The 26,258-nt window shown below is 57.0% G+C and overlaps 1 protein-coding gene across 1 annotated transcript in view; it reads right to left on the bottom strand.

Moving 5' to 3' along the window:
• Nucleotides 1-1,243: 1,243 nt before the first annotated feature.
• Nucleotides 1,244-26,258, bottom strand: part of AJAP1 (adherens junctions associated protein 1) — a 104,881-nt gene continuing 79,866 nt past the window's right edge. Inside the window, exons 3-5 of the mRNA XM_069477272.1 lie at nucleotides 5,554-5,641; nucleotides 3,254-3,496; nucleotides 1,244-1,376 (exon numbers count right to left, since the gene is read on the bottom strand). Of these exons, the coding sequence (XP_069333373.1) occupies nucleotides 1,304-1,376; nucleotides 3,254-3,496; nucleotides 5,554-5,641 (404 nt within the window). The 3' untranslated portion in view covers nucleotides 1,244-1,303. The remainder of the gene's footprint in view (nucleotides 1,377-3,253; nucleotides 3,497-5,553; nucleotides 5,642-26,258) is intronic.

The raw sequence follows: 26,258 nt of genomic DNA, 5'->3' as shown, positions 1-26,258 counted from the left end.
TGGCTCACCTGCCTTGCCCACGCAGACTCGGCAAATGCCTTCGTGGGGCGGCTGGCTTCCCCTTCCAATCTAATTACATTTCTTTGCCAGTTGGCGGAACATGTTGGCTTGGGACAGAGAGAAGGGCTGGAGATTTGATTTGGAGCAAACGTGCGATTCATTAGTGTAGGATTAGGAACTGACCCACTCAGCCCCGCTGACTGCAGCCGGCTCCCGGGCCCCCAGCTGCGTGCAGCGGGCAGAGTCCCCAGAAGGCCCACCGCCAGGCCCGCGACCCTACCCTGACAACGGCATTGTCCGCTCAGCCCCCAGCGTCAGAAGGTGAACAAGGAATAAGAAAAAATATTTTCAAATGTCGACACCCATCCTGGAAACAGGGCTCCCTACTCAGGGAAGGGGTCTGACGTCACGTTTAGAAGGAATAGCTGGGGGTAGAAAAGCCTGACTCTGTCCACGGGCAAAATGAGGACCCTTAGAAAGCCTGGCACCAAAAGAAAAAGGAAAAGAAAACCGGAACCTGAGGTTGCATCTACAGACCGTGCACACAGAGGTATGGCGTGTACATTCGGGGCGGGGGGAGCACTCTCTCCCCGCAGCCGCCTGCGTGTGCAGGAGACTCAGCACAGGAGAAAGCAATTTAGCGTCTGCATTAAAGTTAATATCATTGAAAGCAAACCAAATGTTCCTATCTAGCAGAGCGTGGAAAATTCATCCTGTTTTGGTACCAGTTCCTGGCTTCAAATTAGTAGATGTCTCAACTCTTCACTTTCTTTCTTTATCATTTTCTTTCTTATCTCTTATTTTTATATTTCAAAGTTGTGTTTTAATTCTGCTTTGCGCCCTCTCCCCACGTGCAGACACGTGACGGGCTGCGATTCCTGCCTGCTTAGCTGCTGCCCGAGTCTCTTCCTGTCCAGGGAAACGAGAACCACAGCGATTGTGGCTTGTTTCGAGAAATGATTCCCCCCCACTCAGGCTGGCCGTGGCCTTCCTGAGGGATCGCGGGCGCTGGTGATGACGTTCGTGACACTGAATCAGGGTTCACGAGAGCGTCTGCCACTCTCTGCGGGGACGTGGGGGTGTCGCTAACAAATGCAGCAGGAGACGCAGAGCCCGGCCGCCCGGCTCACATTCCGAAAGTCAATGCCGCTGGAATTCCCCCACCACGTGGAGCAGGGTCCCAGTGATCCCGAATTGGTGGGGGTGGGGGAGAGGGGAAACCGAGGCACGAAGACGGTACCTACCATGGAATAGACACGCGGCGTCTGCCCTGCCCCCAGGAGGTAAAAAAGGCTTCGGCCAGTCAGCAGGAGATTTCAAACCATTTCTCAGACACAAAGGCCACGGGAATGAGATGCCGATCGGAGGAGGAGGGCCTGTGGGGACAGAGAGACGGGCTGGCGAGAGCCGCATGACACAGCCGCGGCTGCACCGGGCCCGCTCTGGACAGGAATCCGGGGAGCTAGTGCTCTGCACGGCCCCGATGCCTTCGTCGGGAAGGGACCCCGTTCTCTGCGGCTGGGGAGAAAGAGGTCTCCACGCCTAACGCTCCCTTCTTCCCTGGAGGGCTCTGGAGCACACACCACGGCTGAGGGATCCGGCATGGGGGACTTTGGAGTGGGGGCGGAAGGCTGGTGATCGGTCCCCCGCGGTTGTGCTGACTCCAGATTTCAGTTTTTGAATCTGCAGGAGGAGCCCAGAGCCTGGGGGCCCTGCCTCTGACAGCAGAGGTTGGACGTGCTTTGTTGCAGGTGGCAGAAAGGACACTACCTGGCTCCTGAAGTGTCTCCCCCCTAGGCTGTCACCCTTGAGACTAAGCTGCCATTTCCCAAGGCCAGTGAAACCCAGCAGAGCATCACCTGAGGCCAAAGAGCAAGCACCCACTCCGCCCGGTGCTCCCTGCCAGGGCATGGGGGCTCCAGCTGTGCCCACGCTGTGCTGGGATGGGGCCTCCACCCGACACAGACACGGGGGGGTGGGGAACAAAACAAAACAAGGACCTGTCCCCACCCCGCCCCTCCCCCACGGCCAAGCACTGGCCGGCCAGGGTGCCCACCCTGAGCCCCGGCACACATTCAAGGAAGTGGCTTGACAATCCTTTCACCAAGTCTCTGCGAACTCGGCCTTCTGGAAGGCGGGGATGCCACCAGGGAGCTCCCTGGATGTCTGAGTATGAAATCAAAGCCGTTTAGAACACTCTGAGCCTTCCGCGCTGTGTCCTCCCCAGGAAGGGAAGACGGCGTCTGAGACAGAGAATGTCGCCAAGTCTGACGTAGAGATGAAGTGAGCTGAGAGGGTATTTAAGGAACATCTGCTCGTTCTCGCTGACGGGACAAGGACAGGTTAACTCTAGACACTGCAGCGAGCCCCTCAGCTGTCCCCTGCCAGGGCCACAGCCTTCGCTGTCCCTGAGCGAATCCGCAAACCGAACACGAGCGAGCACGCAGCCGTCCCTTTCTCAGAGGGACCTGCGTCAGGAGACCTGGGGCAGTGTCCCCTGCCGCCGGTCATACTGCTGACGGGGGCCTTGGGAGGCCGCCTGGGGACCCACTCATTTCTTCCTAAGATTTTCCAGTTGTTGGACATTTTTTTTAATTTCCAAAATGATGCCGTAATATATGCCCACTTAAAAGAAGCTTATTGACATTTTAATTTAATTCTGGACAAACCTCAGGAGCTGACTCAAGGGTTTCTTAAATATTCCCTGGGAGGGCTGTGGGGCCTGTCTTCTTTGAGGGATTGCACGTGAATAACGAGAAAGGACATTCGCTAGGAAAGTTTGGGCCGTGCGTCTGGTTGATGCTGGCGCTTTTGCTGTTTGCTGCTGACTTTTCCCGGCGGGGCGCAGAGACCCTGACTCTGGGGGCCGGGCAGTTGTGACCTGTGGCTGTTTGGGAGGCCAATGACCTCACGGCTGGCTTTGAGCTGGGGCAGAGGGAATGAACGAGGCTTCCCGGCCCCAGGGCGTGGTGGCAAGGGCTGGGGCGTCTGCATGTCCACCCGCCGCCCAAGTGCAGGAGCCCAGACGGGAGTCGGGCTGGGCTGCCTCGGTCTCTCGGAATGGAAAGGCCTGTGGGTACCTCCCCGCCACTCTCGTTTTGCCAAACTAGCTGCCTGCATCTCCTGGGCCCCGCAAGGCCATCTACGGGACGACTGACACAGACCAGCAGCCAGCGCTCGGCCACACCGCGCTCTGGGGTCTGGACCGCCAGGAGCTTCGCGGCTTCGGGGTCTGGCCCACGCCCGAGCTTACCGGTTTCCATTGAACGTGGACTTGTACTCCCCCGCCGGGTGCAGCGTCTCGTCGGTGTACACGGGGACAGACGCCCTGACGCACTCGTGCGAACACTGGAGGGTCTCGTTGTAGGCGGTGAAGATGTCCAGGCTGCTGGCCACGCGGGCCGAGGTGAAGTCGGTCAGGTTCTGGCAGCTCTCCTCCTGCTGGTTGGTCTTCCGCTGGTGGCTGTTCCTCCGCGTGTTCCCGCTCTGGGCACAGCTGGAAGAGAGGGGCGGCGTGGGGGCAGGCAGGGGCCGGAACCGCTCTCGCCGCGAGGCCTGGGTTACACACCATTTATATTAAATGGTAATTCCCGGCCTCTTCAGAAAGATCAACCATAATCAAGCAATCAACTGTTTTTAAAAATAAAATCTGAATTTTAAATGTGGCTATTACAGCAGGGAGAACTCATCTGAGGTGAGGGAGGGAGCGGTGGTGTCAGAGCCGGGCCTGGCGTCACGGTGCCGATTCGGTCTCCCGCGCCCCGGCGGGAGGGGAACCATGCTGGGTCCCTGTGTGTGTGGTGAGGCCCGGTGTGCGCGGAAGCCTTTGGGGACAGCCGTCCCATCCTTTTAGGATGGGTTACGTGCAGAACAATCTTTGGGGACAGGTGATGAGCTGGGAATCCCTTGTCCTCGGCCCCACCCAGGTGAACGCTCAGAGGCTGGAAATGAGGCCTACAGGGTCTTCCCGGTGGCCGTCCCACCTGCCCCCTGGTTCCTGCCTTATTCCCCAGATCCTCGGGACCAAGGGGGCTTCCAGAGGCCATGCAGGCTGGCCACAGGCCCACCCTCGCCAGTCCAGGGATTTGACAAAGGATGCAGTCAGGGAGCCCAAATGCCACTCGGGTGATAAGACCACAGGAAGGACAGGTGGGTGGCGTCTCCTTTCGTCTGGGTGCCATTCTCACCACCCCCCTACCCCCCGCACCCACCCGTCTCCTTCCCACTCAGAGCCATGTGCAGGGAGGGCTCCTCGTGCACCAGGCTGTCCCCTGCCTGGCTTCCCAGCAGAGCCACCCTGGGCACAGGAGCAGAAAGCCTGGCCTGCAAGCAAAGGTGACGAGGTGAATGCAAAACACAGAGCCGGCCCCACCCGAAAAGGCTTCCTGCAGGGCAGGGCCAGGTTCTGGAACCCATCTGTCCGTCCCTTGGGGAGGTTCTCCCTGCGCCCCGTGAAGGTTTGCTACAAACTCAAAAGCATGGGAAAAGCAAGATGAAGGCAGGGCCACCCGTCACAGAACGGGCCACTGAGTCTGCTGTCTCCCCTGGGGAGCCGGGCAGTGGGATTTGTCCTCTTACATCCCTACGATCCAGGGGTCCAAAGCCCCTTGGCCAGCTGGCCCCTCCTAACAATCCCTGCCGTGAGCAGCCTGCTGTCCGCATCGCCTGTCCTCAGGAAGGTGCCCAGTGTGCTGGCCAGAGGCAGCCTGGATGTCTCGCTTTGCTGGTCAGGGAGGGGTGGCGGTTTGTTCTGGGATTGCACTGGCCCCAGCCTCCCACGGCCTGCCCTCGGGGGGCCTCCTGTGCCCCCAGAGCCCGGCTCTCCCCATCTCCATGTGGTTCCGGATATCCCAGGCTCCAGCCCTGCTTTCCTGTCCCTGTCTGCAGCCGGCAGGGGATCCGTGGTCCGCTACTCCACGAGGGAGTGTGAGCTTTGACGCTAAAAGGAGACGCGGGCGCTGGTGGAGTGGCTGCGGGCAGGTGGGGCCGCTGAGGTGCTTTCGAGCAGCAGGTCACCCAGCAGTCCCCGATTCTCTCAGGGGTGTATCAGGTGTGTACACCCAGCAAGGCCAGCCTCAAAGTAGGCCAGTTTCCAGGAGGAAATAGGCAAAGGCCGCCCGCAGCAAAGCGGTAACCTAGTTCAGCAGACAGAGCAGCTGGGGGAGGAAAGGGTGGGGGTGACAAATGGGGCTGGCCCAGAGACCTGCCACAGAGCCGGCAGGGGCAGTGTGGGATCCCGCCCGGCAGGGCCGCTGGCAGGAAGGTGCTGTCCCTTCCTCTCCCGGGAAGGTCCCGAGGAAATGAGAAGCGGGGATTGTGCTCTGGGTAGGCAACCGCCAAAGGCTCACTCGGACCCAGAGAAAGACTGGAAACAGGGACACCACGCAGCCCGGGAAGCTACGCCAGGAAGGCAGCGCCTACGGGCCGGTGTGGAACGTGAGCAGCCTGTGGTGGAGCAGGCTGGGCTTGGAAAAGAGGGGCCTTTCTGTGTGCACCTCCCTGGGGACCCCCACAGCCCCCCATGTCCAGGTCACAAGGGCCAAGGAGCCTTACCAATTTTTTAAGACAAGAGTTGTGATGAGAGCAGCTATGACCATGATGAGCGAGACGGTGATGGTGATGACCTGATGCACGGCCAGACCTGGAGGAGAGAGGGGGAGGGCGTGAGACCAGCTCGCGGGGACGGGGTGCCAGGGAGGGTGGGGCAGCCCCCAACACAGCTGTGGATGCCAGCGCCCATCCACAGCAGTCTTGGGACAACATGGCAGGCACTCGGGTCTCTTTTTCCCGACACACGGCCAGCAGGATGGCGGCGCCATGGTCACCGAGGCTGTTCCCACCTGGGGTCCAGGAAGGAGGCTCCAGCTCTGGCCCCCCCATCCCCACCGCCCTCTTCACCCCCACGCTGTGACCTGACCCGAGGGCGGCTGTGTCCTTTCTTGCACCTGCTGAGCCCTTCACCTGCAGCCTTTACTTGGTGACAGGTAAGCTCCAGCTATGACATTCCCTGAGGACCTGTCCCATGTCCCTTTCTCCTTTACCCTGGGCGAGTTCTGCTCCTTGATGCTGGAGCCGTGAGCACCAGAGGTGCTGGTCTGTGAGTGCAGGATGGTCTGGCCTGACCCGGGGGAGGCAGGATGGCCCAGGACTTACTGGGGACGTGGAGAGGAGGAGCACATGGGTGACACCCTTGCACACCCTGGGCACTGGGATCTCTGGGGCTCTGCCCTCTTTCCAGGGTCCTCTCTAAGAAGTTCACTGCCTGATGTGGTCCCAGGAATAAAATGTCCAGGAAGGCGAGTCTGGCCTTGCTGCCCTGAGCACTCCCTGAATGGGGCTGCGGCACTGGAACTGGCAGGATGGGGACAGGAGGACCAGTGCGTCAGAGCGGGACAGCCAGAGCCCCAGCCATGTGCTGCATGCAAGCCCCTGCGCATGGGAATCCTCTCCCATCCCGCCCTCTGCCCCCATCCCTCCTGAAACATCTGCCACCAACCACAGACGCAGGGCGGGAGGCGGGATGGCAGGCTCGCCACAGGCCGCGATCCCTCCTGACCACACGTCTGTCCCATCTTCCCTGGGACACGGGCACTAGGGGCGTCCCCTGGCTGACTTCACAGTCAGGGCCACCAGGAAGGTCCACAACTCTGGCTCTGCCCTGCTGTCAGGGACAGCCCCACCCGGGGAGCGGGGACACAAGGGCAGCGGGGGAGCTTGCAGGGCCTGCAGGTGGCAGCAGCTCACCCTGCCAACGTGCCTGTCTCCCCGGGCTCTTACTGGACTTGTCTGAGCACCTGTCTGGTCTTCCCGGGTCTCAGATCTTAGTGTCCACTTGGCAGAGGCCCGCCCATCACACCTGGCCGACCGGGCGGGCTGCTGGGGAGAGAACACCGCCTGGGCCTTTTCAGCATGGCGGATTTCAGAATGTCACGATTTCTCCGGCAGTCTCCCAAGGACACAGTCTCACAAAAAAATGTTACGTCTCTGCTGAGTATCATCCTCGTGGGGAAACTGTTAATAAATGATTAAAAGTTGGCATGACCAGAAAACCAGCTTTGTCTCCCAATTTCCCCCTCTTCGGGGGCAATTGTCATTTGTCATGAGGGAGTCCCCTCCTGAACCCACAGGGTAAGCACCATCAGGGAAATAGCGGGTCTCCCTGCATCCCTCTTTAATCCACTGATTTGAGAATGTTTTTGTGCACCTACTGTGTGCCCACAGCGCCAGTGGTGACCAGATCGGCTGGGGGCCTGCCCGCAGGGAACAACTGCCCTGGGGCCTGTTCTGTAAAGTTGCAGCCTTCACTGCTCGTTCTGGTGAATGACCTCACACACACCACATTTGTGGCACCTGCTGTGAACCTCTGGGTGAGTTGCCCTCCTCCAGGACTGCCAAACTGGCTTGCCAGTGGGGTTGAAAGCTAGGTTAGCCACAGGGACCACAGTCAACCCCACCAACAACGGAGTGCCCACCAGCCCCAGTAGCCCTACCTCTGCACCAAGTTCCCTGGGACCCACCTCAGGTCTTGTGGCCATAGGAAGGGTTGACAAGGATGGACAATCATGGGGTGGTTTACCTGCTCAGGCTCCTCTCGTTCTCCACCCACACTCTCCCTCTAGCCCAGTCAAGAGACAGCCATGCTGTCACCAAGAGAATGTGCTCACCCTGTGTCTGAGCTTCCTGTGGTAAGGAGGCTGTTGCTGCTGATGGTCATGATGATGGTTACAATGGTGATGGTGGTGGTGATGGTGATGGTGATGGTGCTGGTGATGGTAGTGATGGCGGTGGTGGTGATGGTGATGGTGGTGATGGTGATGGTGGTGGTGATGGTGATGGTGACGGTGATGATGGTGATGGTGGTGGTGATGATGATGATGGTGATGGTGTTGGTGGTGATGAAGCTGGTGATGGCAGTGATGGTGATGGTGCTGGTGATGGTGATGGTGACGGTGATGATGGTGATGGTGGTGGTGATGATGATGATGGTGATGGTGTTGGTGGTGATGAAGCTGGTGATGGCAGTGATGGTGATGGTGCTGGTGATGGTAGTGATGGTGGTGATGGTGCTAATGATGGTAGTGATGGTGGTGGTGGTGATGGTGATGGTGGTGATGGTGATGGTGGTGGTGATGGTGACGGTGATGATGGTGATGGTGGTGGTGATGATGATGATGGTGATGGTGTTGGTGGTGATGAAGCTGGTGATGGCAGTGATGGTGATGGTGCTGGTGATGGTAGTGATGGTGGTGGTGGTGCTAGTGATGGTGGTGGTGGTGATGGTGATGGTGGTGATGGTGATGGTGGTGGTGATGGTGATGATGACAATGATGGTGATGATAGTTATGGTGGTGATGGTGATGATGGTGATTATCACTGATATATTCAACAAGTGGTAGCAATTTTCATGTGTGTTATTGTTCAATTTATTCCTGATAACAACTCTCAGAGGGAGATATTCTCATCAACACTTATGAAAGTGAAAACTATCTGGGTGAGTTTGTTTAAATTCCTCAGATTACATGGGATCTCTTGGCTCCATAGCCCATACCAAGAGCAGTCATATTATTCTGAACTCAGACTTGGTTAATCGTAGTGCTGGCTTAGACCCGATGGCCTCCCTCCTCCCTCCATCCAGGCAGAGGTGGGCCCTTCCCCTTCTACATTCCGGGGAAGGAACGAGCTTCTGCGGGACGCAGGCACTTATGCCTCCCCACCTCCTCCATGGCAGGTTCCCCCAGCAGTGTTCCGGGCCCACCAGGACCCTCTCAGCCCACTCTGGGCAAGTCACATCCCAACCCCCATGGTGAGGACTAGATCTTTGCTTCTTGGACTACACCTGCCATCGTCTAGGCTGAAGCTGGAGAACTGAACACCTTCATAGGTGGGTGACATAAAAGAGCAAAGAGGGCAGGGGTGAGCCACACAGGCAGTGGTGGGGAAGGGTTCAACCTGAGAGGCCAAGCCCCGCTGGGGACACAGTGCCCTTACAGGAGTAGAACACTGTGTCTCAAACATCTGTGGGCCAGAGGAGGCCCAGAGCCTCATCTCATTACTGTGGGAAGTCTCCTACTGGTTGGAATCTTTGCAGGGGCCAAAGTCCTTGGAAGGAAGGAGTTTCATGACTGGCTGTGTCTTAGGTGGTGAATTTCCTTCCGTCCACATTCGCAGGGAGCATGGGGAAGCATTGATTCTCCTTTTTTGATGGACCAAAGAAAATAAGGCCCAGAGCGGGGAATGGTTGCATCGAGGGACACTCTTACTGATGATACGAAGAGCAGAAGGACAGCCCTTTGCCTGAGGTCCTTGTGAGCCTCTGAGCACCTGAAGGAGACCAAATCATCCTCTTTATACCCACGCCCTTCACACACTGCATGACACGGTGTCTTAGCTGTGTGACGTATTGTTAAGCTTAAAACTGAGAAGTCGAAAATAAGAAACCAGGGAAGCAGTAACAAAGGTAATTTTGAATTTCCTACGTCTGCCTTGTTCTGAAGGCCCTTCTGTCTTCTGTGTGAATTTTCTTCATCAGACTTTCCAGATTAAAATGTGAAGGATGCAATATGTAGTTAATAACCAGCTAAGAGGCTCTGGGCAAACATACAATAACGCAGCAGCTACGCTTTCTGGAATGATCTCTTTATGCCGACACCTTGCTAAGTCTACACACTGTGATCAATTTCATCCACCCCCACTCCACATGTTTTGCACTTGCCCGACCGAGCAGGAGCCCATGCTAGAGAAGTAAAATGACCTTTCCCTGGTCACCTGGCAGAGCCAGGACAAAAAGCAATCCTCTGCTCTGGAGTCCCTGAGAAAATCAAATGTCTAAATCCAATTTCAGCGTATCTGTAGCCACATTCTGATATTAAATTGGTTAGGTAAACATTTTACTGCCCTTTACCTACTTTTCTTGCAAAGCAGCCAGCCTGTGCTCCCAGGCCTGGCCCATGGGTTCTGACGGGTCGCTGGGCTCCTGCCTAAGGAGCCACGACTATAAGCAGAACCCATGGACCACAGGGTCTTGGTGGTTGAACGAGGACTGGGCCTTTGGACATGTGGCCCAAATAGTATTTGGAGGAAGCAGGTTGAAATCTGGAAAATCCATAAAGATGTCTCATCGTTTCCTCCCTTTGGAAGGTCGCCTACTTAGAGGAACAGAACAACATGTGAGAAGTTGTGTAGTGTTGAAAGCATCTGTCCTGTCATTTAGTTCTCTCCGAATGCCAGGAGTAGTTTCCTCATCTGTGTGAGTCCCTTAAGGATTCTTGTGGGCTCCAGGTAGGAAAACGTTCTCTTAAAGGACCGAAGAGGAAATAATTTAGGCCTTGCAGACAGTGGAGTCTCTGTCACAGCTGCTCACCTCTGCTGCTGCAGCACAAAAGCAGCCACAGCACGGGCTGTGTCCTGAGGACATTTTGTTTACAAATTAGCAGCCATATTTGGCCCATGGACCACGGTTTGCAGACTCCTGATTTAGGCCAATAGCCAAAGGTGGCTCAGTTTGTAAATCACTAAAAGTATTTATCTGTTTTGAATGATTAGTTAAAGCTGGCAATCAAACTGCCACCTTTATTTGGACAGGCCAGAACCTGCCACTCCGTCGTCACAGGCTTCCTCACTGCCGGGTTTTCACTGGCCACTGGCAGGTGATGTCAGGGACACCCACGCTTCTCGCTGACCCCGGGGCCACGGCCCCCAGCGGCAGGCAGCCTCACCCTGCCGGGATTTTGCATGTGAAGCATCTGGAGAGTGGATCGCTTTGCACGGCAGTTCCCCTGGAGAAGTCAGCTGGACAGGATCCTTGACTTTTGGAGATCATCACTCATGGAGAAATTTACCAACCTAATCCCTTCAAGGGCCCTTGGAGACATCTCAGCCACGTGTCTGTCTCAATTTCCCCCAAGCTGAAAAGAAACTGCATCTTGTGGAAAACAGGAATGTGAAGATCGCGGAATCACTGTGTGGAGAGAGACCACATCGTCTCCGTCTCTGGAAAGGACTATTCCCCAAACCGTGCTGAGAGCACCATTATGGGAGGACGTTCCCCTAACTTCTCTCCCTCCTCCCCATCGTCGCTCAGCACTCACACCCTCGATAGTCGTCCTCTGACCGAGTCCCTGGTGGCTGCGGAACATCTGTCCCGTCAGCCCCACTGACCGTGGGCGAGGCAGTCCGTGAGCAATCTCCGCGCCAGCTGTCAGGCGGGCCGTGACCGGGTTGACAATCTTGTCACCTCGAGGGAACACACACGCTACACCCCCAAGAAACGAAAAAACAAAACAATCTTTCTCCTCTCCACTCCCAAGGTCAGTACTGAATCCCATCCCCAGACTTTGCAATCCCGCCGTGGTCCCAGGGCGCAGCCGCGTGCCGTGTGGGGACTCTTGCTTCCCTTTCCTGACAGGTGTTATTGTTCCTGCTAATTTAGGGGCTCTTTCTGCGCCTGGTAATTGCCACTGTATACTAATGTGCTAGGAATCAGCTGCCACCCAGATAATGAAAAATTATACCCGGAATAATGGATGGGGACAGATGGATCACCAAGCTCCGCATCAATCAATAGGGTTTTTATGGTTGTATTTGTGGTGGTTTGTAATAAGATCAGGCCCCGAAGATTGATGTGGAAGTTGGTAATCCATCTCTGAGTCTGAGCGAGGTCTTATTAAATGAAGCCGCGTTGAGCGCGGGCCATTGTCCATGGCGAGAATAACCGTGAGGGCTTTCTTTCTAGTACGGGCGGGGGTGGGGCACGCTGGCTGGAACACTCGGGTGGGAGCAGGAACAGTGGTCCTGGAATTTGCCAAGGCAAAAGGGTGACATTTCTGTCCTTATCATGGCTCATTTCACAAGGCTGGGGTCTCGGGTGCCTGCATTATGCAAAGACCCATGGTCACCAGACACAAGGATGTCTGTCTTGCAGGGATGAGTCTAATAGGTGACAGGTGACACTGGGCACCCAAAGTGCCAATTCCATCACAAAGAAGCCATTCCTTTCCCACAAAGACCTGCAAAATGTCAGCTTCACAGCAGTCCTTGAGAAAGAGTCTCTGGGAACGTGCCACCCCGAGGGAGGGGAAGCTCATGGCGTGCACCACCGGGGGACAGGTGAGAGGCCAGCCTGGCTCGCCTGAGTTGGAGCCACTTCAAGGTTTAGGCTCCTTCTGAGGCAGCTGCTCACCTCCTGGGGCAGGCTCACAAGAGAAAATGCACCTTCTAAAACTGGGATATGCACACACACAAAAAAACAAGGCCACCAGCTTTTATGGCAGGGACACAAAGAAGTGTGCCATTTTCCAAGTGACCCTGCAGAGCCTTCCACAGGGTGAGTGTATAGTCAGGGTTCTCTAGAGAAATAGAATCAATAAAATAGAGAGAGAGACATATACGAAATTTATTATGGGAACTGGCTCACGTGATTACTCAGGCCGAGAAGTCCTGTGATGCTCCGTCTGCAAGCGGGAGAACCAGGGAAGCCCGTGGTCTAATTCAGCCCAAGGCCAAGAGGAGGAGAGAGGGATGTCCCAGCTCAAGGAGAGAAAGACAGACAGAGTATTTGCTCTTTGTCTGCCTTTTGGCTCCAATTCAGGCCCTCGGGAGATGAGATGATGCCCACACACGGGGTGAGGGTGGACCTTCCATACTCGGTCTACTGATTCAGATGCTAACCTCTCCCAGAAACACCCCCGCAGATTCACCCCGAAATAGTGTTTTACCATCTACCTGGGCACCCCTAGGCCCGGTCAAGTTGACACATAAAATTAACTGTCACAGTGAGTGCTGGCCCAGCCCAGGGAGGGGCTCCAGCCAAGACTCTGCGGAGATAAGGTCTCCTCTTGTCAGAAGTGCCTCCGCCCAGGGACAGGGCCGGACACTAGAGAAATGGAGCCTCCACCAAGGAAACAGCTGTGCTGACATCTCAAAGGCCTCAGGTTCGTTACAGCAACACCACCGTGCGAGGGGGTCCTCAAGGAATCACCCCGAAGGACCAGAGGAAGTGGAACAGTGGTCCTCAACTGCGTCATCGGCCCTGTCTGGAGATGTTCTTGATTGTCACACTGGGGCAGAGGGTCATTCTACTGGCACATAGCGGGTGGAGGCTAAAGATGCCGGTAAACATCCTGCAAGGCACGAGACAACCCCATAAGGAGGGATGGGCTGGCTCAACTGTCAGTGGTGTTGAGGACGAGAGGCCTTGGGCGAGAGGGTCACACCCTGAGTGGCTTCGATCTCTGGTCCTTTCCCCTTCATGCCCCTTCTCCCTCCAGCCCCTTCCTCATCAGTGACAAACCCAGGGCTGGGGGAGAAGACAAGGGACCGCCTGCCTGCAGCTTCTGTGGAGTCGACCCACGTGGCGAAGTGACCCTAACTTGAAGGGTCAAACGTGCCAAGCCTTGATCTAAGTGGGTCAGTGCGCACAGCTCACTACAGCCCCATGCAGTGGGTTCAAAATGCTCCCCAAGTCCAGAGGGAGGTTAAGGGATTTGTTCAGTGTTGCACAGTGTGATTCAGGGGTCCCCAAGACCACCTCAGGGCAAACAAGTCACTAGGGGGATGCACAGAGCCCAGGAAAGCCCCGGTTCTCATGATGGTGATTTATCACAGTGGGAGAGGTCATGGGACAGAGCCCAGGAGAGATCAGGTGTGAGCTCCCCGACGTCACCTTCCAGCAGAAGCACGTGGACGGCGCTAACTTCCCCTAGCAACACGCGTGAGGCACTGCCAAACACGGACGCTCCCTGGAACCTCGGTGTCCAGAGCTTGCTCTGGGACTCTGCCACACAGCTGACCACCCGCACGGGTGACCTCAGTGTCCAGCCCTTCTGGAGGCTGAGCCAATACATGTGGCCCAAGGGTCCCACCACAAGTCACCCTGTTGGACTACCGGGCCCAGCCCAAGGCCCCCAGGTACAGAGACCCTCTTACCAGGCATGACGTTCCAAGGGCTGGGAGGGCACCTCCGAGGAGCTGAAGGAAAGGACATCTCTTTGGGCAGGGTTAACCCTTTACTGCACACATGGCTAAGACACAGAGAGCACAGGATCCAAATCCAGTGGCAGCTCCAGGCCCGGAGCCAGCTGCTTCCCGCACAGCGCCCGGAGGAGAGGAGTCCTCCACGCGGGGTGGCCAGTGGCCTGGCGCCGAGGTCTGGAGAGACTTGGGGCTGCTCAGATGCATCTCGCTGGTTATGGGCTCTAGACGGGGCCTGAAGTTGCACTCACAGCCCCTGAGCCTGGGCTCAGCCACAGCTGTCACCCCTGGGTTGGCCACACCAAAAAGCAAGTTCCTGTGACGCGGAGAGCCTTCGCTGAGAACCTGAGGACACAGGGTGCCACGACGGGACCCAGAGCGCCACACCACCTGGCCCGAAATGCCGCGGAGGCAGCCACCCACTTTCCCTTCTCAGCGCCACCTCCTCCGCCAGATCTCAGCCTGTCCTGCTGCTCCGCCTGGGGGACAAGCGCTGCCCTTTCAGACCGGGGTCCCCGGCGGCTGGGGGCACGGCAAGGTGGCCGAGAGCTTGGAAACCTGTTCCCTGGAAGTGGGGTTGCCCTCCACGTTGATGGCTTTCCAGAGGCTCGGGCACCTGGGGGGATCGGTTAGACTGAGACAAGAGGGCTCAGAGCCCTCCCCCCAAGTTTGCAAAATCACCATCTACCCAACAGCTGGCTTCAGAGGGTCCTGATGGCACATTCCACACAGACTCTGCACGGCCTGTAAGTCTAACAGGTTTACACCCAGCTCTGAAAGAAAAAGCTTGTGACGCTGTCCTAGAGGACCCCCCAGGACCCCGGGGGGCCCTCAGTGTGGGGCCGGAGTGGGGCCAGATGGGCAGCCCTTGCCTCAGGTGTACACGTGTGACCACACGCTCTGGCGACGGTGGAGCCTGCACAGTCGCCCCCGTGGACAGCAGAGGAGGCTTGACTCGCATTTCTGAATCGAACTGAACGCTGCGAACTGGGTTACACACGGGAGCCAGGCCCGGCCATCTGGTCCCTCTGACTCACATTCGGAGAGCGTGGCCCAGCAGGCAGCGGTGACCAGGACGCTGAACTGGGGCGGAGGACACGTGGCTCCTGGCCTGTACCCCAGACGCGGGGGGTCAGGTCTGCTCTTGGACAGGCGGCACCTTCTCTCAGGTGGAAAGGCGGGTCCCGGGAAAATGCAAACCCCTCAGAGAGCGGATTCGGTTCCAAACCCCAGGGCAGCTTTCAAAGCAGGAGCACACGCGGGACACACGGGCCGAATCTTCCGCGCATCTCTAAGAGCAGACGCCGAGAATGCTCAGCTCCGAGCTCAGTGGCCGATGTGGAAATGACCCATTTCTTCCAGTTACCTCCCTCGTCATTCTGATATTTACACAAAGGACGTGGCGGGGGAGCCAGCTCAGCGCGAGGCCAGGGAAGGGACACCCACGTGGTGCCTGTGGGCAAGGGAGGCTTCAGATGGGCAGAGGTGTCTTTTGCCACCAAGGCCGCCCCTCCAAGGGCCTGAGCCTGGCAGGGGAGCCCCGGGCCCAGGAAGTTCGGATCACTCACCCGTGCGCCAGCACCCACAGTCCTCACAGAAGCTGTATTTAGCCCATAAAACGGTGAATGGGTCAAACCTCTGTGTGAACAGTGAGGCTCTCCCTCCACAGGCCCGGCCCTGGGACCTCGTGGGCCCCGCTGGGCAGACCAGGCGCCTGGGATGCCAAGGTGCTGGGGCGAGAGCGGCCCTGGGAGGAAGGCGCCAGGTGAGGACTCTGCATGCAGCAGGTGCTCAGAGGACGGTGGCTCCTCCCCCTGGCCGGGAGCCCCAGGGCGTTCCGTGGACTGTGTGTGACCAGTCGGAAAGTCCTGGCACTCAGAGGGTATCACAGCCGCTTCCCATCTGGTTTCCAGCCCCTGGAACTCGCCCTCCAGGCTTTGTATTTTGGGTTCTATTTCAAAACACACTCCCCGTCTCCCTGACACCTATCGGAGTTAGACAGACGGGAGCCCAGACCACGGGACACCTGCCTCCCTGTGGGTCCAGCCCCCGTCACCGACCTATTTCCAGTGATGTCTCAACGTCAAACCTGCTCCAGGACGGATGCACCGTCCAGTGGCCCCAGCTGTGAGGAGCAGGTCCCAGCACGCCCTTCGCAGCCAACAGGGAAAGGAGCAAGGGATGCCCGGACGCCGCCTGCCACCAGAGGGGCCCGCCCGTCTCCACGCTGCGCGACTCCAGCGGGAAGGCCCTTACCATGGGTGGTCGCAGCTACAAACAGTTGTGGGGCAGGCAGTGATCAATCTATCGTGAACCTGACCGAGTCTGGGGCTGATTGGACGTGCGTCCTGGCCCGAGCTCTGCGCTTTGAGCTCCTGCCTTAGGAGTTGACCCAGAGTTTGCAGGTGATGCACAGACAGGTCGGCCCTGAGAATCTGCTTTCGGATGGAAGCTGCCCCTTGGCACCTGCAGGCACAACAGACACTCACAGGGACACCTCCTCCGCGCCCGCCGTCCAGGGCTGCGCTGTCGGGGGGCAGCAGCGTGGCGCGTGCACAGAGCCCTTCACTGAGTCGGTGGGAACATGTCCCCATGCTGTGCCCCCCGGATGTCAGATGCCACCCTGGTTCTGCTCCCCCTTCCCTGTACGGGGTCTGACAGTTCCTCAAGGAGACATGATTGAGGAGTGACACATCTTTTCTTCACAGTGTCCCTGCCAGAGGGAAAAGTGCTATTTCCTCACTCAGGGGCTCGGTGTTGAGGACCTACTATGTGCAGGCACTGGGCTAGACCCAGAGGCGGCAGGAGGGGAACAAAAGTGGACAGGGTCCCCCCAGGGAAGGACTGAGGCCACAGATCAGGGCTGAGCAGTCGCAGAGATACACGTGTGATTGCATCTGGGGTGAAGGCTCCAATGACAAGAGGTGCCAGGAGGACCTAACTCAGACCCCCTCCCGGTGTGATGCGCCACCACGGTGGCCCCGAGTCTCCACCCGCCCATCAGCCGCACTCGCCCCGTGACACCTTGCAGTTCCCTCTGCGCCAGGCCACCACTGGGAGCATGACGGTGTCGGGGCTGGCTGTGCTGAACACGTCCCGGCGGGCCCGCGGGAGGACAGGAGGCCCACGGGCACCACTGGGGCTGGCCCAGGTCAGCTGACAGATGCAGCCCCAGACAACACACCCACGTTGCTGCACGCCCAAGGCTGGCGTTGCTTGTGGCATTTGGGGGGCCACAGCTAACGGACACGCTAGGAGAGAGACCACAGGCGGGCCAGCCTCCACTAACAGAGAGCCACCGTCTGCAGGTGCCATACCAGATCCCCCAGCCTCACCTGGACACATCACTGGCTCCCCAAACCATGCCTCGCACATGAGCTGCTGTGTCGGCCCTCACTGCAGGAACCCAGACTCCAGGACGTGGGGCTTGGGCTTTGTGACACAGAGATGGGGGTAAAGGAGCCAAAACCCCTTTCAGTGTCCTGGGAAAATAAGCGAGAGCTCTACGCCCAGATCCGAGTGTGGCTTCCGTGCGCGGAGCTGGGCTCCCTCCTGGAGATTCGGGACACGCAGGGTTGAGAATCCGTAGAAAACAAACCTATTTCAGCAAGTTTGTTTAACTCAGCATCTCCCCAACAACCTGACATCTGTACCGTCCTCCCGCAGAACCTAAGTGACTGAACCACTAGCAAAATGTGCCCTGCCTGCCTCGGGCTCCGCTCGCGGCTGCCCCGCACCTGGGCACCTCAGGCCCCCGGAAACCCCGGTGCGGTGGAGGGAAAGAACTCAGGTGGGAAATGCAGACCCAGTGGGGACGTGGCTTGTTGCCCAATCTTGGCACGGACAAGCCCTGGCCTTGGAGCCTGGGTCAGAGAAGGGCTGGCCATGCTGCGAGCACCCACAGACACAGCCCGGAGCACCCCACGTGCTGGTCCCGGGCTCGGAGCCAGTGGCTCTGCGGTGCGGGGACTCCCAGCCCTGGGCCCTCCCTGGGTGGCTTTCTGCAGGGCCGGGCCCCTACCTTGGCTGGCTTCTCCCGGCTCGGGGCCCCGTGGTGGGAAAGAGGCCCCACTCCCATTTCTGTGCCGAGAGACACTTGCTCACTGGGGTGGACACTAGACTCCGCCAGTGACAAAGATTCTCTGCTTGGCCACCCTTGAGTCAGGTTCCAGACCGTCTCCTAGGCCCATCCGTGCGTTTCCTCATAAAGTCTAGTTTTAGCAAAGAACCTGCTAGGTCGTCTTGGCCAGAACCCACTCCCTTGCTATCCGGCCGCCTTTGAAACAGTCTCCTCCCCCAGGTGGAGTGTGGTCACTCTGGCCTGTCAGCAAGATTCCAGTTTGGGGGTTGGCCACTCCCCTCACCCCAAATGTTTCCTCCTGATCATTTTCCATCCGTCGGCCCCCATCCTGCCCCATGGCTGTGACTCACCCCTTGCCTGTGTCCGGAGCTCAGCCCAGCCTCTCTCCCCGACTGCAAGACCCCAGCGTGGTGGGCTCTGCGCCCATCCAGACAGTCGTGACCAAGGTCTGCCTCGCCAGGGAACAGTTTTTCCTTTACCATCACGACACACCTTCCGCAAGGTCTGACTCACTCCTCCAGGGTTAGGCTGAGTGCCGAGGCGAGGTGGGAGAGCCCAGCCTCATCTCCCCGGAACAAGGCCACAGAGCCGCGTGGCCAGGTGGCCGTGCACTCTGCTTTCAAAGCCACTGGCAGTGTTGCCGGAGCCTGTAGGAGGGACAGGGTTAGCTTGTGTCGCCTTAAAATCTCTGTGAAGCCGGGAAGCTCGGGGGAGCTGCCATGCAGTGGGGGGGTGGGGGAGAAGGGGAGACGTGACAGCCCCGCATTAGCTTCCCACAGGGTTCCCTGAGGACGTTTTAAGGCTTCCTGGTGGGGAAAGATCATTAAATTCAATAATAGCCACTGTCGTTATGACACCAACAACCACTTAATGAGAAACAAACAGGTAAATAGATTCATTCAAAAGGTCCCCAGATCCGCCATTCCTTCCTATTGCCCTCGGATAGTGGTTGGATGTCCCCTTCCACCAGATAGGAGTGGCAATGCTAGGCAGTGCCATTGATCTATGGCACGGTGGCCTGCAAGAGGGGCCCATGATTCAAGTCACCGTGTCCCCCACCCCCCAGCAGACACCTGGCAGGACGGCCCTGCCAGGCAGGGCTGGTCTCCCTGCATCCTGCCCCCAGGCTCCTGCCAGGCAGGGCGGGAAAGGCCCAGGCAGTGGTGGCTGTGGCACTGTCCCCGGGATGCCAGGCCCAGGTGGGGTGAGGGGAGGGCAGGGAGGAGGCGGCGCTTGCATTGGGAGAAGGAAGCAGACAGGAAGATGGCTGCTCTCAGGTCCCGGTAACATCCTAACCCCTGTGTCCTAGAAGGCCTTTCGGAGCACGTGACAGGGCTTCTGTCACAGAAAACAAATGGAAACAAACAACGTTCAAGTTCAGTCTGGAAAGTCAGAAGCTGAGGTTTCCCTGTGAGTTTGGAATACAGAAAAGATGTCCTCTGGGCCCCAAAACGACAGCTACTTGGAGCCCCGGCGGCATCGTGGGCTGGGGAGGCAAGTGGAGTGAAGCCCTCGGAGGAGGATGGGCCCCCAGAAAGGTGGAACCCCGCCCCTCAGCCAGGTAAAGGCACCGAGCTGCTCGCCAGCAGAACAGGCGCTTCCTCTCTGCAGGAGGAAGCAGCGTCCAGAGCAGAAGTCGGCAAACGTCTTCTGCAAAGGGCCAGGCAGGGGGTGGCTTAGGTTTTGCAGACCACATGGTTTCCGTGGCAACCACTCACCCCTGCCTTTGCAGTTCAGAAGTAGCCACAGACAAATGTAAACAAATGGGCGTGCCGTGTGCCAATAAGACTTTGCTTATGGACACTGGAATTTCAGTAAACTTTCATGTGTTATGAATCATTATTCTTTTGATTTTTTTTAACCATCTAACCATGTAAAAACTATTCTTAGCTCCTGGGTTGTACAAACACGAAAAACAGGCCAGGGTTTGGCCCATGGGTAGTTTACCAGCCTTGGAATTAGGACCTCAATTGAATTATCTCTACAGCTTTTTATCCACAATGCCCAGCATGCAACCAAAGATTACCAGGCACACCAGCAGACAGGACCAAATGAACAAAAACCAAGAGGAAAAAATAAAAGACAAAAGAAATAGTCTCATAACGTAACTAAGTATCGGAGTTATCAGATACCAACTTTAAAATAACAGTGATTAATATATTACAGAAAACAGACTATAAGATGGAGAATTTCAAGAGAGAAACTGGGACACATATAAATACTAATATCTTATATATAAATGTATATGAATAATTTACATATTTATATATGAAAAATACATATGAACATATTTGAAGAAAATGGAGTCTACTCCTGCTAATTCCTGTGTAATTAGCCTTGGGCAATTCTTGCTTCCTTTTCAGGTGCTGGTTTTCCCACCTGTGTGACCGGGAACTGGGCCATCAGTAGCCCTTACACCATTCTCTTGAGCCTTAAGGTTGTAACTTGCAAAGGCTAGAGAAGAATTCAAGAGGAAGCTCCAAGGGACCCACTCTCTCTCCACACAGTGCTGTCTTTCCTCGACCTGCTTTCCACAATGGGGATGCAAGATTTAGCTACAAAGAAATGTGAAAATCTCTGGGCTGATTAGCCCACAAGGGCCCTTCCAACGACAATGACCTACGGTTCTGTGGAAGGAGGAGAGGACCCGTGATAAGCTCCAGCTGGCGTCGTCAGAGGCAGGGATGGGGCTGATGGAGAGGGGAACGTGGAAGGGGGCCTGTTGGATAGTCCACAGCAAATGCCCGTGGCCAAGGAGCCCCCAGGCCTGAGCTGGCAGGAAGTCTGGAGAGAGTGTGAGGGGCCTGAGCAGACCAGGGGTGTGCCTTCAGGGCTTTCCCCAGAGGACCCAGCCCTTGTCTCATGCCTTGAATCCATCCCTTTGGGTCTTGGCTTTATATTAAATAGTTGCCTTTTGAGAAGCAAACTCTCCCTGGAAGAATAAATTATTCAGGTGACAGTGTAATTGGGGGTGGAGATGGGTGTGGAAGGTCGGGATCATTTCTTGGTGGCAGAGGAGATGCAGAGAAGCCAGTGGGTCCTGGGCCCTGGTGCGTGCAAGGCGTGGTGTTCAGAAGCGAGGGAAGGAAGGAGGCTGACCCTGATCAGAGCTGTGTGCGGTGCTGGGCCAGGCTCCCTCCTGCTGACCTAATTAAACCCACAATATAGCAACACTACTCGTTCAGCACCTGCCATGTGCCTGGTGGACTCCTCCATCCTCCCAACTCGTAAGTCGGGAATATGGGGCTCACCATCTTCCTGGGCAACCTCATCAGCTTTCGGTGCTGCAACAACCATCTGCACAGTGATCAGCCGAGATGTCCTCTCACCCAGGTCCCTCCCCTCCTGCATTCTCTTGTCTACTGGCATCTCCTCTGTGGGAATTCAAAGCTCCAAATACAAAAACAAATCTGTCTCCTTCCTTGTCCCTCCACCTCTGTGGAAGCCACCAGCATCTTCCCTCCTTCCCATCCCCTTTTTCCTCTCCCCTCCCTGCCCCTTTTCCTCCTCCTCTGCTTCCCCTTTTCCCTCCTCCCCTCCCCATCCTCCCCTTCTCTCTCTCCTTTCATGACTTGCTATTACCTTACAGCTTCCCTTTCTCGTATCTGTGATGGAGCTCCCTCCACCCCAAGCACTGTACCTTGCAGCCACTTGCCGACTGACTCACACCTTTCTGTGAACACCACCATCGCCAGCACCCAGGCGGCAGGTGCCACACAAGAGGCGGTCTGGCTGCATTAGGCTGTCATGGGGGGGAAGGAGGAGGTGGTCTCCTCCAGACCATCCATTTCTCCCCAGCCCCCGTCACCATCTTACTGGACCTGGTGAGGCTTTTGTGACCTGGGGAGCATCCAGCATTGGCCACTGGACAGCTCGTCCAGCAAAGCCTTTGCACATGGCGCAGCCAGTGATGAGCATTCCAGTTCTGCTCAGTTCCGGAAAGCAGCTGATGCAACAAACCCAGTAGCAAGCGCTCCCTGACTCAGCCAGGCGCAAGAGCTAGGGGAGAGGGTGCAGCCCACGGCTAGGTGTGCTTCAGCAAAGGGAGAGCTGGAAAGGAAGGGACCCGTGACCAAGCCACATGCCGGTTCGCTCACTCACTCAGTCATTCATTCATACGTATTTCTCACATGGCTGCTGCTCTGGCACCAGCAGCAGGAGAGGCACCTGCCTCCACCCAGAGCTCAGAGCCCACGGCATGGCACAACCATCCTCGTGGCTGTGCGCATCTGTGCACGTTCTGTCTGGGGTCTTGTCCACAGCTTTATCCAGGACCCATCCGGTGCATCCCAAGAGCAGAGAGGGCTGTGGCCAGACCGGAGGATGGTATTCTGTCCAGGAGTACGGGACGCACTTGGAAACACCAGCCGAGGGGGACAGCATCCCTGCTCCCCACGATGTCTCCATTCTGTGTGCAGTAAGGGTGTGCTCTGTGTGCAGTCAATGTCACAGAAAGCCCCCTGGGGTACAGGAGGAGCACTGGCATTGGAGCCACCCAGACGGCTCCAGTTGTGGCCTGGCCACTACTGGCTGGTGACCCGCCAAAAGTCATCGGACGACTCAGTGTCTGGGATCCTACCCTGGATGTCAGCAGAGGCTGACCTCCTCTCCGGCAGCCCTTCCAGCCCAGGTCAGGGAGGCGGTTTGTCCCTGCTCCTGGGCAGCCCTGTCTCATATGGTAGCTGCTCCCCGGGACAGCGTGCAGGGAGCAGGGACGTGCTGGAGACGAGAACACCCACCTTCCTCCTCTCTCTCTCTCTCTCTCTCTGAAGGTCACATTCCTTCCTCTCTAGTCCAATCACAACAAATCGGGCCACCTGGTCTTCGGTAGGTGACAGCTGCGTCCTCTAACAGTATTGGAGGATGAAGGGGTTTCACTGGGGATTTCTGAGCCTCGCTGGCCCCCGGCCCCCACAGCACACCCCGCCTCCAGCTCTGTTCTGGGGACACTGCCTGTCCTGGCCTGGCAGGGAGGGTGGTTCTGTCTGCAAAGGCTGCCCTGCCATGTGCATTGCTCACGTCAGGCTGGCATGCCGTTTTCCAAACAGGTGTGTGGACAAGGTGGGCTGCAGGGCCCTGCGGTCCCCTCCACTCTTTCCTATTCCAGCACACAGGTCCCCAGGGCAGTGAGGCAGCCAGGCGCTTCCTGCCTGGACAGCAAGAAGTGTGTTCACACCTCCATCACCCCCCTTAGATGCACGTGTGTGCACACACGCTGACACACATGCAAATATACACACATACACTAGCATATACTTACACAACCACACACACTAGCATACATGGGCACATACATGTACACATGCACACATGGATGTGAACAAACACATGCATGTTAACACACATATAACACATACACACAGATGGACACACACATGCACATAGACTAGCATATAAGAACACAAAAGCAAACACACAAATATACATGCACACACACCACATGGACACACTAATACATGGATATGAACACACACATACATACATGGGCACACACAGATGCACACATGAAAATACACAAACAAGCACACAAGCACTGCACATTCACAAACACACATGAACACACATACACACACACTTCAGGACACAAACACACACACACATCCTTCCTGGAACACCGTCCTAGATGCACAGGCCCCTGGCACACAAGGGGTACACCCTCTGTGTGCACAGCTGTGCGGCTCCTGGTCATGATGGGGACGCACCAAACGCCTTGGTGTTGTTTCCCCTGGTCCTCCCTCCTCTGATTAGCTCTGGGCTTTCCACACATGCGCCTGCCCCGTACGTCTGCGGGAGGCTGGGTCCGTCTGTCCCCAGGGCCCTGCAGTTGGGAGGGGCAGATGCCAATACATAGACGCCGCTTCAGCCGTGCCTGAACCCGCAGCCTTGGGGTTGTAACTTCTCGTGTCTTCACTCTTCACCAGAAACCCCATGAGATGGTGACTCAGACATCTCGATTTTGCAGATAGGGAGACTGAGGTTCCAGGGAAGAGGTGACTTCTCCAAGCAGATGCAGCTCCTTGGAGCAGAGCTCGACTTGACGATGGTACCTGGCTCCTCGCCCACAGGAGGCCTGTTGTGCTGCTGTGACTTTGTCCCCAGAGGCACAGTGGGTCCCACGGGACCTGGGGCCAGCTGTTTAGACTTGCTGAAGACACTTTACAATCCAGGAGGAAATAAAACACTCATAAGACTGTAATGGGGGGACATTAAGAGTTGGGCCACAGGGCAGGATATAGGGGGCAGGGGAGCTTGGAAAGGTGGTACAGGTGGACTGTGTTGCCAGAAGAGGGCCCAGAAGGCCTGGCTTGGTCCATCTGTGCTGCTCTAACAAAATGCTGTAGAGCAGACTGTGCAATTTCTGAACAATGGGGATTGATTTCTCCTGGTTCTGGAGACTGGGAAGTGCAAGATCGAGGCACAGGTGGATTCGGCGTTGGGCAAGGGCTGCTCTCTGCTTCCAAGATGGCACCTTGCTGCGTCCTCCCACGCTGGATGGGCACCCCCAAACCTGCTTGTAAGAACACCAGTCCACTTGTGAGGACCACAAGGCTGCACCTACCAGCTGTGGAGGCACATACCTGTGAGGTGCCACCTCTGCGCAGGTGCTGCCAAAGCCACACATACATCTCAGCCGCCCCCACATGGTGAACAACAGCGTGCACACACTGATCATGCCGTCAGGTTAAACAAGACCTCACATGAATGTGCCCAACACAGCAGGGGCGGCTAAGGTGTGACCAAGACCAGGGAGGGTCTTCTAGGGCGAGTGTGGACACTGGCTGGACTAATCCACTGGGGAGCAGGTGACCGAAGGCCAGCAGGGGTGGATGCAGGAGCTCGGATGTGGCCAGAGGCGGGGGCTCTGAAAGCCGGGCGAGGGCACGATGACAAGGAGAGACCAAGTATTCGCATTCGTCCATAAAATCTGGGGTCAGGACCCTGTGGGCGCGGCCTGGGGTAGAGCAAGAGGAGGGATTTACTCCCAGTGATCCTGGACTTGGACTCAGCCCCGCTGTGAGGTCCCCGTCGATGGAGACACGTGTGGCAGGGGCTGCACTCCTCGCTCCTCCGATGCACGGAAGTCCTAAGTCAAACGGAATGGAGTGTGGAGGGAGGGAGGCTGATGGGGACACAGGAAAAGCCTCAGAGACACAGGGGATGCTGTCACCGCAGGCCCTCTGCAGGAGGCCGCCTTCCCCTCCTTCTCTCCCCTGGAGTCCACGACCATCCTTTGTGGCTCTGGCCCACACGTGGATTCGCACTCACGTGGAGGCTGCGAAAGCACAGCTTCCAAAGGGTCAGCCCAACATGAACACAGTCTTGTCCTGCCCGGACCACACGGTGAGTCTCTTTTTAGATGAATCTGGTGCCTTTGCCCTTGGCCCCGAATGGAGGCCACCCCCACCACCACCGGGGGCCACAGGGACACAGCACTTCCCAAGACAGTGGAAGGTGAACCCCTACGGAATGTCGTGACTTCCAGGTGGGACACCAGCGGCTGCCTTTTCAACTAAAGCCCGATGGTGGGGAGCACGTCTCAGGCCAGTCCGAGGGCACCGGGTGAGCAGGAAGCTGTCCAGCCGTGCCCCACCCCCACCGCCACCCAGGCTGCTGCCCCTGAGCTGCAAAGAATGGAATTCAGTAGAAGCAGTTTGTACTAAATAGGACAATTTTTTCATTCTAAGCCATAAAATGCATTTTCAGTCATGGTATGAAATTCACCTTAGAAGGGACTTGGAGTGCTCAGTTATTGCACGGCTCTGTGCTTGTGCAGGAAATGATGACGAGTGGCCCTTAGCAGGGGTCTCGGTCCATGCCAGGCTCCACCAGGCCCATCACACACACTGCTGCTCATTCTCACAGGAATAATCTTACACGGTAGGCTGGAGGTTCAACAATGCCCCCTCCCCAAAGGGAGGACTCACCCCCACGTCCAAGTCCTGACTCCAGGTACCTGTGAATGTGACTTTATTTGGGAATAGGGTCTTCGCAGATGTGAGTAGTTAAGGATTCCAATCAGGGTAGACCCTAAATCCAATGACAGGTGTCCTTATGGGACAAAAGAGAGGGAGATTTGAGATGCACAGAGATATGCAGTGATGAGGCCACAAGCCCAGGAGCACCTGCAGCCACCAGGAGCTGGAAGCGACAGGAAGGACCCTCCCGGGATCCCCTAGAGGGAACATGGCCCTGCCGACACCTTCATTTC

The sequence above is a fragment of the Eulemur rufifrons genome, chromosome 8, assembly GCF_041146395.1.
Source record: "Eulemur rufifrons isolate Redbay chromosome 8, OSU_ERuf_1, whole genome shotgun sequence".
Classification (NCBI taxonomy): Eukaryota; Metazoa; Chordata; class Mammalia; order Primates; family Lemuridae; genus Eulemur; species Eulemur rufifrons.
Note: the sequence above shows the minus strand (reverse complement) of the source record. Positions and strands in the feature narration are given on the sequence as shown.